Source organism: Balaenoptera borealis (genome assembly GCF_965194805.1).
Source record: "Balaenoptera borealis genome assembly, chromosome: 1".
In the NCBI taxonomy this organism is placed as follows: Eukaryota; Metazoa; Chordata; class Mammalia; order Artiodactyla; family Balaenopteridae; genus Balaenoptera; species Balaenoptera borealis.
The window spans coordinates 111,171,556-111,191,114 of NC_138860.1; the positions used below are offsets into that span (position 1 = coordinate 111,171,556).

At 44.9% G+C, this 19,559-nt stretch overlaps 2 protein-coding genes across 12 annotated transcripts in view; one reads left to right on the forward strand and one right to left on the reverse strand.

Moving 5' to 3' along the window:
- The first annotated feature begins 132 nt into the window (after window positions 1–132).
- Window positions 133–19,175, forward strand: LOC309626083 (uncharacterized protein). Of its 5 annotated transcripts, none has more exons than XM_082386405.1 (4): window positions 133–3,974; window positions 4,430–6,054; window positions 11,282–11,453; window positions 18,581–19,175. In XM_082386405.1, the coding sequence occupies exons 2-4, from the start codon at window positions 5,925–5,927 to the stop codon at window positions 18,951–18,953; spliced, it is 675 nt and encodes a 224-aa protein (XP_082242531.1). In that variant the 5' UTR covers window positions 133–3,974; window positions 4,430–5,924; the 3' UTR covers window positions 18,954–19,175. The 5 variants fall into 5 exon arrangements, 3 of the variants coding, with proteins under 3 accessions (XP_082242531.1, XP_082242532.1, XP_082242530.1); XM_082386406.1 differs by having other exon boundaries at window positions 4,516–6,054; XM_082386404.1 differs by having other exon boundaries at window positions 133–6,054.
- Window positions 14,249–19,559, reverse strand: part of LOC309626139 (uncharacterized protein) — a 65,084-nt gene continuing 59,773 nt past the window's right edge. For 3 of the 7 annotated variants that reach the window (XR_014242975.1, XR_014242976.1, XR_014242977.1), the window contains exons 2-3: window positions 19,180–19,307; window positions 14,249–18,312 (exon numbers count right to left, since the gene is read on the reverse strand). Coding sequence is in view for 4 of the 7 variants with exons in the window: in XM_082386647.1 (XP_082242773.1) it covers window positions 16,884–16,993; window positions 18,212–18,312; window positions 19,167–19,307 (352 nt within the window). In the remaining 3 variants the exon portion in view is untranslated. Of the gene's footprint in view, window positions 18,313–19,166; window positions 19,308–19,559 lie in introns of all 7 variants that reach the window. The other 4 variants (XM_082386648.1, XM_082386647.1, XM_082386650.1 and 1 more) reach the window with 4 other exon arrangements.

A 19,559-nucleotide genomic window follows, 5' to 3' on the forward strand; every position in this document is an offset into this window, starting at 1 on the left:
TGTGGCTGCTTCCCACTAGCTATCTGTTTTACATTTGGTAGTGTACATATGTCCATGCCACTCTCTCACTTCGTCCCAGCTTACCCTTCCCCCTCCCCACGTCCTCAAGTCCATTCTCTACATACGTCTGCGTCTTTATTCCTGTCCTGCCCCTAGGTTCTTCAGAACCTTTTTTTTTTTTTTTTTAGATTCCATATATATGTGTTAGCATACGGTATTTGTGTTTCTCTTTCTGACTTACTTCACTCTGTATGACAGAATCTAGGTCCATCCACCTCACTACAAATAACTCAATTTCATTTCTTTTTATGGCTGAGTAATATTCCATTGTATATATGTGCCATATCTTCTTTATCCATTCATCTGTCGATGGACACTTAGATTGCTTCCATGTCCTGGCTATTGTAAATAGAGCTGCAATGAACATTGTGGTACATGACTCTTTTTGAATTATGGTTTTCTCAGGGTATATGCTCAGTAGTGGGATTGCTGGGTCATATGGGAGTTCTATTTTTAGTTTTTTAAGACCCTCCATGCTGTTCTCCATGGTGGCTGTATCAATTTACATTCCCACCAACAATGCAAGAGGGTTCCCTTTTCTCCACACCCTCTCCAGCATTTATTGTTTGTAGATTTTTTGATGATGGCCATTCTGACCGGTGTGAGGTGATACCTCATTGTAGTTTTGATTTGCATTTCTCTAGTGATTAGTGATGTTGAGCATCTTTTCATGTGTTTGTTGGCAATCTGTATATCTTCTTTGGGGAAATGTCTATTTAGGTCTTCTGCCCATTTTTGGATTGGGTTGTTTGTTTTTTTAATATTGGTTAGCTATATCTTAACACACACCGTCCAGCCCAACATACAGTCTGTCCTGAGTCAAAGGTTGCTGAGTTGTTGCTGTCATTTTAGAGATAAGAAATAGCAACTCCAAAGGGTTAGGAGACTGGGCCAAAGCACACAGCTATTAATGAGCAGAGTTGGCTGGACTAGAACAGTTCCCTAATGTTCCAGCCAGGGCACAAGCCACTCTACCAGACAAGGAAACGTTTCCTCCTACTCCTTTGGCAACAGGGCCCCATCATGAGGCAGAGATTCTACAAAGCTTTGGACTGGAAGCCACAGAGCTGGAGATATCAGGAGACGTGTTTTTCTTGGATGTGGCCATTGCCCAGGCCGCACATAATTATGGCCTTTTGATAATTTGTTATCAATCATGATAGCTGGGAAGCAGAATTGGCAACATTTGATTACATGGTTTAGAAATTCCCACTTTTTTTTCATTTCAGACATTATCTCTTTTATTCTCACATTCTTTTCAATGCGTGATAGTAGCACTACACACGGCCAACAATACGCTTGTATAAAGAACACTTCCCCGGAACTCCCCACTTTTCAGAGAGGACAAGCTTAGTGGAAAATTTGCAGAGGTATGGTAATGTACGAAATGCTAGGAAAAGGGCTTTGACACAACACGCGTTGCAACCAGGCTGCTAATGCTGCAAGTTGCTGTGTTTTGATTGCTAACAGTAAATTTGGTTATGGTATGAAGAAGGTTGTCTTAAAAACAAATCACAATTTATTGAGATTTTGGAGATATGGTCTCACAAGTTGAAAAAATGTGGTCTCCAAATATAATTTTAAGAAAAACACTTTAAAGGAATGTTAACATTCCCCTAAAGAGGAAATGTATGGAATGTGTGTGTGCGCGTGCGCCTGCGCGCGCATGTACATGTGTTTAAGTCTTCGTGACTTCTGAACAAGTGGACAAGTCAAGCTCTCAAAGGCAGAACTGTCTCTGGGTAGAATCGTACTGTTGCCATAGGTTGCGTCCTGTCTTGCTGCCTTCCCACCAATCGATTGATCAAAAAGTCCTTGTTGATATCCCACCTCTCCCCCTTTTCCTTCCGTCCCTCTCTGGGGCCCAGCTAGCTCTCAGAGTTGTCCCCCATGAAACACTGTCCTAGGGAGGCAGCTGGGGAAGGCCTGTCTCTATTAAGTGATTAGATCACAGACTATGAGGGTGAGAAGAAACCTCAGCGGATCCTCTGGGGCAAGGCTTCATTGTACACATGGAAAAAGGCTTAAGGACCAAAGGCCTCAGTCTTCAGTGGGGATATCAGGGCAGACTTTGAGAATGCTGTTTGGTGGGGGGGGGGGGTCCCTCAGTGCTTTCCCAGAACCCATGAGAGCAACCCCACATGGACAGCCCTGATGGAGGGGATCATCCTTGAGATCCCAGAACCAATCTACTCTTTGCCTTGTCTCTCTCCCCCAACCCCCTGCCCCCAAATCCACCTCTCTGAATAGGCCTTGAGGGGCCTACCTCCGAATACGGCTATGCAGGATGACCCTTCCAGATTCAGACTGCTGGCAGGGGTGGGTGAATACATCCTCTTGAGAGGATTGCTTGGGCTTAAATCATCATTGTCAAGAAGAAACATTTACCACAAGTCCTTTAATTGACAGTCTTTAACTTACGACAAATTTACTGTTTTAGAAAAACCAAGATCCAAAAAGGCAGTTGTTAGTTCTCAACTTGATTTATAAAATTTGTTGGCATAGGTGTCATTCCCTTCTTCCCTGACTTATAGACATAATTCATCACCTACGCCCTACAAAGGAGTCTCATCGTTCCAAAGATAGTCCAGATCTATAAAGGGCCCTCAAGATGGGACCTTGTTTACCTCTCTGGCCTCATACTGTACCTCTGGCCCTTTCTCTGCATCCAGTCATCTTGTCTTCTTCCTGGGGGAAGCTTTTTCTGATTCCCCATTTCCGGTCAGGACCCCCAACCCCGACCCAGGTATGCCCTGTCTTAGCAACTTTTCAATCTTTGCAGAATTGGAGGTAAGCAAGTAATTGTGTAACTAGTTGGTTATTGACTCCACATTCCTGAATGCCAGCTCCCAGAGGGCAGGGACATCTCTTTCTTATCCCCCAAGACCTTAGGACTGTGCTTGGATATATAATGGGTATGAAACATTTGTTTGAATGAATAATAGGGGTGGGGGGTCAGAATGTCTGGGCAGCCCCACTAAATATGGGATGAATTTGGCCCAGCTGATTAACTCTGGGAGCCAGAGAGACACAGCCTGGGTGCGTGGGGAGGGCAGCCAGAGGCTAGGGAGAAGGAGGCCCAGCCTGGGAGCATCTCACACAAAGGCCTGCACCACCCTGCTGGCCTGGCTCTTCCAGTCAAGCAGAAACAGCACCCAGGGATTTGACTTAGGTTCCTTGTTTTTCTGAGCGAAACAGGACGGGAATGAAAAGCAACACAACATTCAAGTATTCCTTGAAGGTCTGAGAAATCCTCACGAGGAACAGGACAAGTTGGAGTGACCAAACTCCTTCACACTTCAAAGCCCAGAGGGCCCTGGTCTTCCGTGGGCATTAGATGTTTATGGCTCCCATTGAAAGAACTCCGTGGGCTCTGGAGTCTGAAAGATTTGGGTTCAAATCTCCCTGTTTCCACGTGCTAGCTGTGTGAACTCAGGCGAGTGACGTAACCTCTCCTCCAGCTTCAACATCCTTTTTTTTTGGTAAAATGGCATGATTCCTGGATTACTATAGGAACTAACAGATCATAAATGAAGCATCTGACATAGAGGAGACATTGTAAGTGAAGAATAGCTAAAATTATGATGGTTTGATTACTCTGTTAGCTCCTGGAGGAATGCGGACTTTGAGCTATGCAGATTTTGACCCTTCTTTTACTAGGGGTTAAATAATAACCCACTGTGAGGCAGGTGTTTATATAGCTGTTAGGAGGTTTGTTTCTCAATTAGTAAAAAAAATTCTTTTTTCTTTAAACAACTCATTAGCCCCATTAAATCCAAGTGCAGCGCTGACTCAGAAGCTTTATAGTTAGGATTATCTCTAGCAATTAGTACCCTCTTGGCTTGGTGAGAAGAGAGACCGCCTGTTCTGCTGTCCCGGAAATGCTGCGCTCAGGTGTGGAGCCCCATCGCCAGGTAACATGGGGAGGAACACACGCGGAGGCCTGCATTCTTGAGCGTTGAGCTGGGCTCTTTGTTTGTTTGCTCCTTATAAGGAGCGGGTTATCATCAGTCCCGCAGAGAGGTCACCGCTATTTTTTTTTCTCTCTCAACTCTAGGGGCTGAAATCAGCTTTTTTCCTCGGAGGGGTGGGGCGGTGATTAAACAGGGTAAACATGCCAGCGCCTCAGCTATCCAACTATGGGATGTTGATAGACCCTGTAGCCTTGTTGGGTTTTTTGGGGATTTTTTTTTTGCCTGATCCTAGGGACTCTAAAAAGGCATACTCCTTCCCCTAAAGGCAAGTCAGCCTGCAGAGCCTGTTTTGCAGCCAGGGCCCAGACACCAACGCTGGCCGGCCGGAGGGGCAGGAGTGTGCTTTTACTCTCCCACTGCTGTCCGTTCCTTTCTTCCCTTTCCCTTCACGGTAGCCCTTGAGCCTTGATGCTGGAGCAGGCGGCTGCTGGGAGGAACAGGGGATCCAGAAAGTGCCAGATGACGTTTTTCCTCCTCTCAGAAGGATCACAGGGGCAAGAACGTAAGGTGGCCCCCCTGGGATTGCCGAAGCTCGAGGCTCACCTCCTCTCTGAAGCCCTCCGTCCTGCCGACCCCTCCTCTGTCCTCGGGACGCCCACCGCACCACCTCGCTCCCAGTGCACAGTCTGACTCTCGCTTGCCACGGTCTTTTGAGTGGACTGTGCTGCTTTCCTGGTCACGCTGGTCTTGCCTCCCCACCAAGACCGCAAGTTCCTCACAGGCAGGTGTACTGCTTCCACTTCATCTGTGACCCTGCATTAGTGCTGGGCTGTGTTCAACGGCTGCTCAGTGAAAGCTGGTTGATGGCTTGATGGAAAGCGGATTAGGTGACACGCTCCGGAAGGTCTGGATCATCACCTTTCTATGCTTCGTTGAGAATGATCCCAAGGTTGCTGAGGGCTGGCTGGTTATCTGCAGGCATCTAGGATTCCTCCACCCCTAGCTGCCCCTGGAGCTGACCAGGCCCAGCAGTTCCACTCTCCCTTCCTCGTGCAGGTGTCCGTTTTTAAAATCCGCTCTCCAGACGCTCCTTCAGTCCCGTGTGAGTGAGCCCCACTGTGTGCTCAGATATCAGTGCAAAGGAAGCAGAGCTACTGACCTGCCCCGGGAGCCTTCTGTTTAGTTCAGGAGTCAAAAGACACACTGGGCGGTACCTCCATGGGTCCCCCCAACATTTGCCTTTCTTCCATCCCTCAGGATGTTTTTAAAGCTTTTATCATCTATCCAATTTCCTGTTGTTCCTTTCCACAGCCTGGGAAGATGGACCAACTTCTCAATGTCCTCTTTGTGGTTCCCTGACATCCTTCATGGGCCTCCTTGTCTTTTTATGGGTTTTATTGTTAATCACCATAGGAGCAAATAAGAATAACAGGCATGGGAAAGTTACAAAGGTCCCCAAATCTTTACTTTTAACTCCTGCTTATGGAAGGTAAATTTGGTGCAACTTTTCTGGACAGAAAATTGGCAATATTGCCTTTAAAAGTTCGTGTACCACCAAATATAAAAATAAACTCCAAATGGATTAAAGACTTAAATGTAAGACGTGAAACCATAAAACTCCTAGAAGAAAACATAGGCAGTAAGCTCTTTGACATTTGTCTTAGTCATGTTTTTTTGGATATGTTTCCTCAGGCAAGGGAAACAGAAAGCAAAAATAAACAAATGGGACTAGATCAAACTAAAAAGCATTTGCACAGCAAAGGAAACTATCAACAAAATGGAAAGGCAGCCTACTGAATGGGAGAAGATATTTGCAAATGATATATCTGATAAGGGGTTAATGTTCAAAATATGCGAAAAACTCATACAACTCAACATCAAAAACACAAACAACCCAATTAACAAGTGGGCAGAGGACCTGAACAGACATTTTTCCAAAGAAGAGTACAGATGGCCGACAGACACATGGAAAGATTCTCAACATTGCTAATCGTCAGGGAAATGCAAAAACCACAAGGCAATATCACCTCACACCTGTTTGAATGGCTATCATCAAAGAGACAAGAGATAACAAGTGTTGGTAAGGATGTGCAGGAAGGGGAACCCTCACACACTTTTGGTGGGAATGTAAATTGGTGCAGCCACTATGGAAAACAGTAAGGAGGCCCCTAAAAAAAAGTGTGCCTCTCAATTCCCACTTCCTGCCTCCTTCAGGCTAAGCCCACCCTGGGTCTAGAGGGACACTGCCTCCCTGAAAGCTCACCGCTCACAGGAGGCCAAGTGCTGCTTTTTTGGGCAAATAAATATGAATTGTGGACGTGCACATGCCCCAGCCTAATACTGCAAAGCCCCCATCTCCATCTCCTGTGGCCCCTCCTCCCAGTCAGCCCCTCTCCGGTCTTTCCCCACGTGATGTACAGGTCACAAGGGCATGAATTCCTGTATCCTTTCTCCATCTATGGTCAGGTCCTTTGGCTTTGCAAGCTGTGAACTGACAAATTGCTGGGGAGACTCTCTTCCCCACCACTCGTACTGTGCAGGGGAGGGGGTGGAGTAGCTCGGAGGCTCCTTGGTGCCCCCTCTAGTTGACCCTTGACTAGTTGTTTAAGAAGAAAGTGCAGAAGACCTGCAAGGGCACTGCTGCACTGCTGTCAGAAGAGCTGGATCAGAATCCCAGCTTTGCATGTGCCTGCAGGTAACACACCTAGCCTCTCTGACGATGGCTGTGAAGGTCGTAGGAGCTGGTACAGGAAAGTGCATTGTAAACTGTTAAGCTCTAAGTAAATGCCAGGTGTTATTACCCAGAAAGGGACAAGAGTCAAAGAACAAGACTAGAATAGCCGTGGGATTCTTATCTGCTTTATTCACTGCTGCATCCCCATAACTGAGAACGGTGCCTGACGCACAGCTGGCACTCAGTAAAAGTTTTTAAATGAATGCACTATCTATGGGTCCTTGATGGTTTCTCCATTCTCTCTTTTAACCTGTGACATTTCAGACTTATCTCCCAAGAAATCACGTCCTGTATGAAAGTGGGAAAAGGCAATGGAAGGGGATGGTTTGTTTCTTGCTGTGTGAATTTGGACCAGTTCTTCATCATTCTGGGCCTCAGTTTCCACATCTAGCAAGTGGGAATAATAACATGATCCACAATCTTCATCCCTGGGGTAGTGCAAACAACTAATGGGAATACCTAGGTTTAAAGGCTCTCCTGTGTATGTGGTGCCCTTTTTTTTTTTTTTTTTTTTTTTTTTTTAATGTGGTGCTTTTTAAAAGTTACCTTGTTGGATTACAGCAGCCCAGACAGGGACACTTAAAGGACCCATGTAGACCCTCACCTAGACAAATCAGTCTCGAAGATGAAGAAAATATTTTATTTATTAGATGCTGCCTGTACTAAAATGAGTTGAGTTGTCTGCGTGGGCAGAAATTTGTTTGGTTAGAAATTGAATTCCTGATCTGTGTCCAGTCTTCCCTAATGAGCCATATAAGGAAAGGGAAATACTCCCACACAGGATCAGTTCACAAAGTCTTGAGAAATCAATAACTCTCTGGATTTATCTAGCAAAAATGCCCACTCCTGACTCAGCCTGCTCAAGTCAGGAGCTTTTCGGAAATGCAGCGAGCTCCCTAAACAGATATGAGAGCTCTTATTTCATCACCGGAACACGTTTTCTGAAAGGCGGTGCTGAGCCCCAGCACATAGACCAGCTTGGACACAATCCTCAGGGTCCAAGGCTGCTTGCAGAGATGGCCTCCTTATTATGCATATCAGATTTTCCCAGCAACCCTCCTCCCTCCTCCTCTCACAACGCCCCGTGCCTGCTTGCTGGCTGGGCCTGAAGTCTGTCTGACGAAGACAAAGTTTTTCACTGATGGTTGGAGAGGGAGCCTAAATGAACATACATACCCCAGGATACAGCTTACATTACTACCAAGCTGTCACCTGTCAGTACCTGGAGGAGAGCAAAGGGCCCAGAAAGGGAAACTTAGGGATAAGAACAAGGTTGACCTACTTTAGAATTCGGTCAAGCATCAGCTCTGGACCACAGTAACTGAGGCCCCTTTTTGCCCGTGTCCTCCCCCATCCATGCAGAGCACCTTCCATCATTGTCTGCTTCTTGAGCCCAGAGAGACTCGAAGAAGGTCTTCAAGAAAACACATACCCTAATTTGCCTTTTGTCCCTGAAGCCATGGACATAAGGTTCACGGTATGCTATGCTGAATAGGGCCATGAATTATGTAGGCACATGGAATTTTGGACAAACCACTTAACCCCTCCAGGCCTCAGTTTCTTCATCTGTAAAATGAGTGGTTAAACTGGAAATCTTCCAAGTTCTTTTCTAGTGCCAAAAGACTGCTAAACTCTTTGGATTCAGTAGAACATCGGGGATTCTGTATGTTGCCCTCTTGAGTGAAGATATACTTGGGGCATACCCGATACAGTCCTTTGAGGCTCTTCCTGCCTACAGTTGATTATGCGTGAGTCCTAGAGAGCGTCAGAACTATCTGGGTTCTTGGTCTTTGCTGCCTCCTAGCTGTGTGTGACCTTGGAAAACCTTTGCACCTCTGCTTCTTTATTGCTAGAAGAAAGAGAAAGCTCCTGCTTGGCCAGGTCAGTGGGAAGTAAGAATTGATGTAGCGAAGGAGCTGTTGGCTCCCTTCCTTCCTTCTTGCTGATGGAGTCATACTGGGCTGGATGTGTTCAGAGGAGGTAAGCTCAAGAACTGTTCCACAGATGTATCGGTTAGGCTTATTGGCTAAGCTGCTGTAACAAAGAGACCCCAAAATACAGTGGCCCAAATGTGTTCAAATTTAACTTCTCTCTTATTAACAGCGGTCATAAGCTAGAAGTAGGAGGCTAGTGAGCAGCTCTGCTCTGTGAAACCTTAATTTTCCACATCCTGCTCTTCTTTAAGACCAGCTCAGAGCCCACCTTTCTTGGAGGCCCCAGATCCCTCTTGTCCACAGGGATCACACACGGTCAGTTCTCCTCAGTGGACACTGCACACACTGCTTTGCAGGGCTGGATAACTCTGCAGGTGAGAAAGCTGTGGCTCCCCCACCAGATTGGGAGCCCCTTGAGGTCAAGGGTCATGTCTTCTTGACATTTCTTCCCATGGTGTTGGCACATGGTAGGCTCTCCAGGAGGGTTTGCCCCGAGTGAATGCATTACCGGAAACTTCAGCCAGCCACAATCATGAAAGCTGAGGTGTTTGCTTAGTCATCACCGCTACATATTTTTCAGCTTAATTACCATGCAGTTTCTTCATATCTTCCAATAAATGAAAGAAAAAATGTGTATTGGGGGTGTGTGAAAATTAACTCTCATAAAAATCCTTGACTCACCGCAAAAATTCAAGAAATGTGCTTCTTACACATGGACACAGAAATGTGGATTCTCCTGTCATGTGCAAGTTAAGAGCCTTGGGTGCAAGAGCTGACTGGGGTGCCCAGTGGAGCGAATATTTCTATTCTGCGTTAAGTTTATAGAATCAGATTTCGTAGTGGAAAAACTTGTTGCAGTGGTTAGTTGTGGTAACTGCCCCTATTTAACTAGTTTATGGCTAATCCCAATCTCAAAGAGCAGTGTAATTCACTCATCTACCATGGTGTTGATTTTACAATTTGTGCATTGAAGGGAAAACCACACTGCTCAAGTGAACTGGTCAATGGGAGGCCTGCTGAGATATTTCATAGTGGGTATGGGTTGGCAAGGGAGGATATATTTTGTTTCACCTGCTTTAAAAATTTTCAGACTAACATTCTCTGTGGCTGTTCTCTGTGTTAGATCAAACTTCAAGTTCTTTCTTCCCGAGCATCTTGGTCCTGCCCACTGCTGCTCCTTTAGTCTATTTCTGCAGTGAGTGAGATGTTATGTGCCCTTTTCTGGCACTGGAACCTTCATAAACGTGGCAAACCTTCCTCTGCTTTGGCTGCTGGCTAAAACCTATGGCTCTACACATAAGCAGCCTCATAAACAGGGATGCCTCATACGGTTTTGCAGGCTGTACACTACATGACTCCAAGGAGTGCCATTTACATGGACCACAGTGGAACCTCCAAAGCTGTATTGGTACAGCCTCCGCAATATTCCAGGAAAGCCCCATCTCATAGATTACCTGCAAATTTCTCTATATGCCAAAAGCACTCTTCTAGATACCACCCTGAATAAAACAGACAAAACTTCCTACCCCCAGGAAGCTTACATTCCAGTGAGGGGAATACATGATAAACAAATTACATACGTGCACATATGTAATGTTATATCTGCATTACATATATGTAATATTATATTAGATGGTGATAAAGAAGTAGAAAATAAATCAGGGAAGGGGAAGAGAGTGGGAGGAGGTGAATGTTAAATAGAGTAGAGATCTGGGAAGGATTTTCTGAGAAGATGCCACTTGAGCAAAGCCTGAGGAGGCAAGGGAGTGTGCTGTGTGGATCCCTGGGGGAAGAACATTCCACACGGAAGGAACACCAAGTGCAAAATCCCTGAGGCAGGAGTGTGCCTGGCATATTGAAGAAACAGCAAGAAGGCTGGTGTGGCTGGAGTGGGGCCAGTGAGTGGGGTAGTGGCATGGTCAGACAGATCTGGAAGCAGGACCATGTTGGGCTTTGGAAGGCTGTGATGTACTTGAACCTTACACTGCATCAGATGAGAAGCCATTCGAGGGATTTGAGCAGAGAGACAAAAGTTTAAAAAAAGTCACTCTAACTAATGAGTTGAGATCAGACAAAGGAGACAAGAGTAGAAGCAGGAGACCAATTAGGAGACAATTACAAGGATTCAGAGGTGATGGTGCCTTGAGCCAGCTTGGTAGTAGGAGCAGGTGAGAAAGGGTCGTATTCTGGATATATTTTGTAGGTAGAGCTAGTAGGACTTGTTGACAGATGCAATGAGAGTATGAAAGAAAGGGAGGAGTTAAGGGTGACTCTGAAGTTGTTGGAAGGCTGGAGCTGTCTTGAGCTCCGTGTCCTCCCAGGTAGTAGAATATGGGGCAGTAGATTTGGACATGCCAGGATTGAGGGGCTGGTTAGACACCAAGTGAGGATGAGCTGAGCGAGCTTGAGATCTGGCTGGATGTAAACAATCTGACGGTGTTTGGAGCCAGGACACTGGAGGAGATGCCCACTGGGGTGAATGCAGGTAGAGCAGGGGCACCCAAGGACAGAGCCCTGGGGCACTGCAAAGCTGAGTTCACCAAAGCATCCCACCCTCCTTTTTTAAACCTAATTTCCTAGGCCGTATTTAACAAATCTTGTTATTTTCAGTTCTATAAACCTCCTTATATTCTTCTTAGAACAAGTCAAATACATTGAAACCAGTGCTGTAGTAGTGACATCACATCATCCATTTAAGAAATCCTTATTGAGAGCCCGTTATGTGTGGGCTTTAGGAGCTGGGGATAACCAGCCAGCCTCTGGCCCCGAGAAGCTTCTGTCACTGTTGAGGAAAATGACACAACTTGACATGTAAGTAAACACACCAGATAAATTCAAATTGCAGCAGGGGCTGTGAAGAAACTAGAACGGATAAAGGAAGAGAGGGTAATTCAGGACAGGAACGGTGGTTTCACTGAGGACATGTTCTTTGAACTGAAGCCAACTGAAACTGATGAGAAGGAGGCACTCAATGTTCGGAGGAGGAAGGAGAGTTCAAGGCCGAGGGAGCAGCCAGTGCCAAGGCCTGAGATGGGAACGAGCTAGGCTGCGTCGGGATGACAGAAAGTAGAGAGCTGGTGTGGCGGGAATGCAGTGAAAGGGGGAGCCGTGCAGGGGACAAGGTTAGAGAGGTGGGCAAGGGGCTGGGCGGTCCAGGTTGAGTCTTGCTGGCTTGGCAAGAACATTGGGTTTTATTTCCCAGCAGGGGAGCGGTGGTGGGCTGTGGTTTATCCTGACTACTGAGTGTAGCACAGCCTGTAGAGGAGCAGGGAGACTGGCATGGCCAGGGGCGGGGCGGAGGGCGGTGTCACAGGGAAAGAGGACAGAAATGGTACCAGTGGGGGAGGGGCTCTGGTGTCGTTTGAAGGCCTGGCTGACGGATGGCATGAAGGGGGAGGAAAGTCAAGGATGACTCCTAGGTTTTGGCTTGAGCAACTGAATGGATGTGGGCACTGGTTACGAGATGGGGCAAACTGGAAGAGGGCCAGGTTGGGGGGAGAAATGAAGAGTTCCACTCTGACTCTGACTATAAGATGACGTTAAATTTGAGATGCCTGTTAGCCACTCTGCAATTCTGCAAGTTGTCTACAAAGGAAGTCACACATTCATTCAATTAATATTTGTTGAATGAGTGAGTGGACGCCAACCCTTTTTGGATGAGGGAGGCCAGGATGGGAGTGAGTGATCATGCTAACGTAATGCCATAGGAAGCAGTGTCACCGATGTCATTGTGACCAGTCATCTGGGAACGACGATCTCTCTTTAGAGGTGAAGGATCTATGTCAGAGACAGTCTGCAGGACCAATGTGCCCACCCCAGGGGCAGATCCAGACCCTGTACCTGTGCTTTTTCCACTATGCCACACCGCAGGCCCCCGAGAGAGCTGCCACAGAACGTCCCACATGATGTGGAAACAACCATGGCCCTTGGGCACATGGTGGGTAACTCTGGCCAGCCAGAAGCTGCGGACCCAGTTCCAGCCTGAAGTGGTCAGGGCCATCAGTAGGCAGCCCAAAGCTGGCCAGGGCTTCCAAACAGGCCTCACCCAGCTCTGTGACAAGAGCAATGACACCCTCAGGCAAGGCTCCTCTCCTTGTCTCTGAGTCAGAAACACCGTGGGGGAAGGTTGGCTCAGGCTTCGGGAATGGGATCCAGGCCAGGTTTCTTCTGCAGGAGCCAGGCCTCTTCTCTGGGCAGTTGGCTTCACTGGAGTTAATTAATGAGGGGGCAGGAGGGGTGGGCATGGCCCCTTGTCCAAGGCTATAGCCTCTCATGTCCCTGTTTCCAAATTTACAATCTCACAACCCAGTTTGGCATTCCCTTTAAGAAAATGTATTTTTGTGAATGTTCACGTCAAAGGTAGAAATATAGGTACTTACTTTGCAGATGAAAGTGATGTATTAAATAATAACTGTAACAGTGAGTCTCAAATTTAAGCATAACAATCAGTGGGGAGAAGAGGTGGTATCTTAGTTCACTTGGGCTACAATAACAAAATACCACATATCTGGTAGCTTATAAACACCATAAATTTATTTCTCACGGTTCTGGAGGCTGGGAAGGGAAGTCCAAGATCAAGGTGTCAGCATGGTCATGTTCTGTTGAGAGATCTCTTCCTGGTTCATAGCTGGTACCTTCTCTCTGTCTTCACATGGTAGAAGGGGCTAGGGATCCCTCTGGAACCTCTTTTATAAGGGCACTAATCCCCGTCATGAGGCTCCACCCTCATGACCTAAGCACCTCCCAAAGGCCCCACCTCCTAATACCATCACATCTGGGGGTTAGGATTTCAACATATGAATTTGGGGGGACACAAACATTCTAACCATAGCAGACAGTATTGTGAAGTGATTATGAGCTTGAAATCTGAAGCCAGACTGCCTGCATTTGACTCCAGACTCTATTACTTACTAGTTATGTGCCTTTGGGAAAGTTTCTTCATCTCTTTGTACCTCAGTTTATTCATCTGTAAGATGGGGATAATAAGAGTACCCAATCATAGATTGTACTGAGGAATAAATGAGTTAATTAATGTAAAGTACTTGGAATAGTGCCTGCACATAATATTCTATAGGTAAAAGCTATTATTAATAATAGTATTGTCTTTATAGCTAGATGACTTGTTAAAAATGCCAAGTCCAGAGTCATACACATAAAGTTTCTGTTTCAGTGAGCCCCACTGAATTTTTGTGAATTTTTCACAAGCACTACAAGAGATTTTTGATGCAACGGGAACAACTTGACACTCTAAGAAACCCTGGACTCTAAGGAAAAAATGGGCATCCAGGAACAGGGCAAGGTGTGATGTACTACAGAGAGAAAAATGGGAGTAAAGAATAATGTACTCTTCCCTGATTCATAATTTCATACTCTCAGTGTGCTGTGTTTAGAAAAGAATCCACTGAGCTCTTGCAATGGACACAAAGAGAGTAATTTAACAGTACTATTGATTTTTCCCTATTACTTTCTTTTGATATATCTCCCACCACTAGATTATTTAATTGAGATATAATTCACACACCATAAAATACAATATTTTAAAGTGTGCAATTCAGCGTTGTTTAGTATATTGGCAAAGTTGTGCAATCATCTCCACTACCTAATTCACATACCATAAAATTCAACATTTTAAAGTGTGCAATTCAGTGTTGTTTAGTATACTGGCAAGGTTGTGCAATTGTCTCCACTACCTAATTCCAGAATATTTTCATCACTATCCACCGAGAAAGAAAAATATACCCATTAGCAGTCATTCCCCAGTCTCTTCTCCTCCCAGCCCCTGGCAACCACTAATCTCCTTTCTGTTCCTATGGATTTGCCTCTTCTGGACATTTCATGTAGATGGAATCTCACAATATATGGCCTTTTGTGATAGGCTTCTTTCATTTAGCCTGCTTTCAAGGTTCATCCATTTTGTAGCATGTATCAATAGTTTTGGTTTTTTTTTTTCTTAGCTAAGTAACATTCTATTGTATGGGTATATCACATTGAGTTTATCCGTTCATCAGTCTATAGGCATATAGGTTGTTTCACTTTTTTGGCTATTATGAATCATGCTGCAATGAAATTTGTGTACACATATTTGTGTAGACTGATGCTTTCATTTCTCTCGAGTATATAACTAGGAGTAGAGTTGCCTGGTCCATATGGTAACTCAATGTCAAATTTTTTTAAGAACTGTTTTCCAAAGCAACTTCACCATTTTACACTCCCACTAGCAATGTGTGAGAGTTTCAATTTCTCCACATCCTCACCAACACTTTTCTGTATAAAGTCTCTTTTATTTTAGCCATCCTAGTGTGTGTGAAGTGGTATCTCATTGTGGTGTTGATTTGTATTTTCCTAATGATGTTCAGCATCTTTTCATCTGTCACTTTCTGGTCCTGCCAGGTTTTGGGTCCCCAGGCTGGGGATACCAGGACATGATGGTATTTACAACAGTGTTGTTGACTCCTTCCTATCAAGCCTAAAGAGGTGCATATTTTATCAGAGTATGAGCAAAATCTAGGCTCTTTCTGCAACAGATGTGGTTTTTGCCTGAGAGCATAGCAAGGGAAATTAACAGCAAAAAAAGTTTTAAAATGATTGATATTTCACAAACTGAGTAGCTAAAGAAAATAAACTAACATAAATAAGGTATAGGAGAAACTCTATTGGAAGAAATTTTATTATTTAAATACTTTCTAGAAAGATATTTACTTGCAGTGAAATCCACTGACCTGCCTTACCCTCCTGTACATCATGAGTGGCACCACTGTCCCTGTGGACAAAGAATATCGCCTGCCATTTCAGTAAACAAGGGATGTTGCGGCCATAAAGCCATCAGTCACTGCAGCTGACCCGATAGTGCATTCTGAGGGGAATTTAGGATGGAGAAAAACTGGATACTGGCCCTAGTTAAGATGCATATGGAAGGAATAATTTCAATGAGCCCAGACTTTTGTATCTTCTCATACACAGAAAAGCACTAAAATCATTAACTTGAGATGTCTGGGTTTTTTTGTGATTAGCAGTAATCTTTTGATGTTTGACTACACAGGGATTTTGTTTGTTTGTTTGTTTTTGTTTCTAGCAAAAACTCCTATATATCCTGGCTCCTCCCTTACCTCTTTGGAACAGTCCCTCAGGGCTATCTGAGAGGCTGCCATCCCGGGCTATAGTTCTCAGTAATGCCCCAGATAAAACATAATTGTCAACTTTTAGGTTGGACATTTTTTTTCAGTTGACACCCCGGACATCCAGTGATCCTGTAATATAAAAAGATAAACAGGCATTTTCTTGGAACTAGGAGTTAAACTTCCTTCAGAGAGATCTCATGACGACTAACCCACCCACAGGATGTTTCCTGACTGCTGAGGGGTTTATACAGAGTCCTCAGTTTCTCAATCATAAGAATTTCAAAGTGTTCCCAGTCTGCAATTTGGGGATTAGAAGGCTAAATTCCTGGGGGCCCGGAAAGGGGAGTATATCACTAAGAATCTCTAAGCCTAAACTTGATGGGAAATGGATTCGATTTTCACTTATAGTGCAAACCAGGAATTCCCTAAAAATGAGATTGCAAATCCAGTGGGAATCCTACCGAGGATATTCTGGGAGGTTCCAGAACCTTTGTCGTTGCTTGGGAAATTCGATTCTAAACTTAAATGTCCCCTCTCCAGGCACATTCTGTCATCCTGTGAGTGTCTTGATGCACCACTCTGCTTTTTAGAGCTTATAGTAGTAGAAATCTCAAACCAAGGCAGATTTTTAAAAAAAGAAGTTTGCAGTTGTTTACACAGAATTCTGTTCTCTGAGGGAGTTGTGTCAAAACCTTAGTGTTAGAACATCTTTGCCACTCTGGAAAGCAGCTAACTGGAGAGACAATAAGAGAAGAAAAGAGGGCCAGTGACAGCTGCTGTAGGCGGCATTTGTGTATTTTATAAAAGGTCCAGCCTTTACCACTTAGTGGCTTTGTGGTTTGGGAAAATTACTTTCTATGAACCTCCATGTCTTCCTCTGAGAAACCAAGATAAGCCTACTTACCTCAAAAGGGTGATTTGAGACATATATAAACAATGAAGAGAGCACTTGCATTGTTTTGTTTTGTTTTGTTTTTCTCCTCAAACTTCTCCCAGACCGCAACCCCAAACCCAGGGAATAATTCCAGGCATTCAGAAGGTATCCTATAAAAATTTTCTTAGATGAAACAAATCCAGTTTTCTGGTTGAATAAAATATTGAATAGATGAGTGCATTTGGTCATTTAACAAATATTTATTGGGTGCCTCTTATGTTCCAGAGACTGTTCTAGGTACTGAAGAGATAGCTGTGAACAAAACAGACAAAAATCCATGCCCTCATGGAGCTTCCATGCTAGAAAGGAGAGAGAGACTCTAATTAATAAATCATGAAAACGAAATGGATGTTAACTAGAGGTGAGTGTTATAGACAAAAATAAACCAGGGAAGGAGAATGCAGAGTGGTAGGAGTGAGGTGAGGCTAGAGATGGGTCAGGCTATTCTCTCTCTTTTTTTTTTTTAGATACTTAAAAGTTATTGAAGTATAGCATACACATAGAAAAGTCATGAGTGTACAATTCAGTGAGTTATTGCAAAGTGAAAATACAAGTGTGCCCAACATTTACAATATAACCAGAACCTCAGAAGGCTTCCTTAAGATACTTCCCAATCACTCCTCCTTCCCTCTTCCCTAAAGGTCAGTACTATTCTGATCTCTAATAAAATAGATTAGCTTTGCCTGTCTTTAAACTCTATACAGTGGAATCATCAGAGGGTCGGGGTATTCTTGAGGGCTCCACTTTACAGTTCCAAAGGCTGGATTCTTTGGGGGTGAGTTAGCCTTCCAGGGCTCATTACTAAAGAGGAGTCATCTTCCAGCTCAGTGGTCACTCTGGCCCCAGGCGCCCAGCAGACAGGCTCAGGATCGAAAGCTAGGCAGCAGTTTTGAGGATGAGCACTGACCAGATGGGCAGATGGAAGGAGACCCTGGGGCAGTGCTCATTGCCCCAGGGAATTAGATCACACTGGGAAAGATCCTCCACCTTGGCTCTGTCTAAAATGCCCTGCGCTGTGTTTCCTTAAACAGCACTGGACGGACACCAGTTTCTCACACTTCAAAGCCCTTCCCTGTTTGCATTGCACAAGTGACACATTCCTGTCCAAAATCATCCAGACAAACAGCTGCTAATTTCCTAGCAACACTGCCCTAGCCATTCTTGTATGGAATGGAATTAATCCTGGCATAGAAATAGAAGTTTATATTTCAAAAAAAAACCTTTCAAAATTCCTTCTCCCTGTCTGCCCTACTCCATCCCCAGGGACCATCTTGGACCAAGCTCAGCAAGGAGCTCCCTCAGCAACTTGAAAGCCCTGACTGTGTGACAGCTTTGTGGGGAGGACTCACATAAATACCAGTATTCACAACACTTGCTTTTGTGTAGGGCCACCATGGGCTGTTTCTTGACTTCATGGAATCCTCAGTTTCTCCCTTATGACAAGTTTAGTAGGAAGTCTGAGCAAGCCTACAGAAAATGATTTAGAATCACATAATGTCAGGGTAAAAAGGCCTCACCCAGCTGTCTGGTGGAGGACGGAAAGTAGGTTGTATCCTGCACTTGTTCCAATGCTTGGTGTTGGCTGCCTGTAGCATGTCTGTGAAGGAGTCTCAGGCAGCTGGGTGGGAAAGGAAGTGATGGGTGATCGATTAGCAATGTCTGTCATGGATGAGATGCAGTAAAGGAGCATCATGCCTCTTGGGGATTTACCATGCCTGATCTAGGGCCAACTTCTCATTTTACAAATGGGGGAACTGAAATTCAGAGAGTTGAGGTGCCCCCATCAAGACGGTACCCCAGTGAGAAGAAGAACTGGACTCCGAATCCAGCCCTTTAGCTTTCCATCTATTTTTTTCAACACCAGCTCTTTTGCTTTCTTTCATAAGGTCTGAAGAGGGCTGGTTTAGTGAGGCAAGGAGAGACCAGGGAGCTGGCTGGCTCTATCTAATGCCTGACACATGGCTCACGGGAATCAGCTGCTCTGGTGGTCCCTGCCTGGTTCCTGCTCCCTTTCCCCCCTCCCAGCAGGACTGCATGCCTCAAGCTATTGTGGACCCAGAAGGAAGAATGAGGGGTCCTCCCCATGCAGAAATCTACAGTGATGCCCACGGGCCTGAATTCCTGATCCAGAGCCTGAAGTTATTCCCTTCTCCCTGTAATTACAACATATTGCCCTCATCATTCTTACCATCCCAGTTTGGGTGGGCTCAAACTTGTAATGGTATGCACAGAAATGTTTTTGTTTTTCGCTCAGAGTAATATTGACATAAATTGCATTTACTTCTATTTTAAAACTTAGCCTTGCTGGCTAAGAATAACTGATTTATTTGGTGAGAAAAGACATTTGTATGTGGATGTCACTAGAAGGGAAAAGGGACCAGAGAGGATTTTTTGTTGTTGTTTGTTTTCATTTTAACTTATCAAGAGAAAAGCTTTCTTTTAAAAATAAAATAAAATAATCCCTGGCTCAACTGATAATATTTGCCTTTTCTTTTGGCCCAGGACCTGGTCTTACGCCAAGCTCCATGCTGGTAGTCACCTCCTCCTGAAATGCTCTGCTTTCTCGCCTGGCAAATGTTGTTCTCCCCTTTTGTGTCTAAAGTTCTCCTTTGCCTAGGGGTAAGAAGAAAAACATTTATTTAGTTCAACAAACACTTACTGAGCACCTTCCACGTGTCAGGTACTGTACTCGGCACTCAGGACTCAAAAATGAAGGCACTAAGCCCCCTGCCCTTGGGAAATTTAACTGGAACTTGGAATGAGACAGAGAAACACAATGCTGAGCCTTGTGCCCTGTTATCTCATTTCATCTTCAACCTAAATCTGCTCTTCTGGTGGTCATGGGCTGTGTCTCTTGTTCTCCAC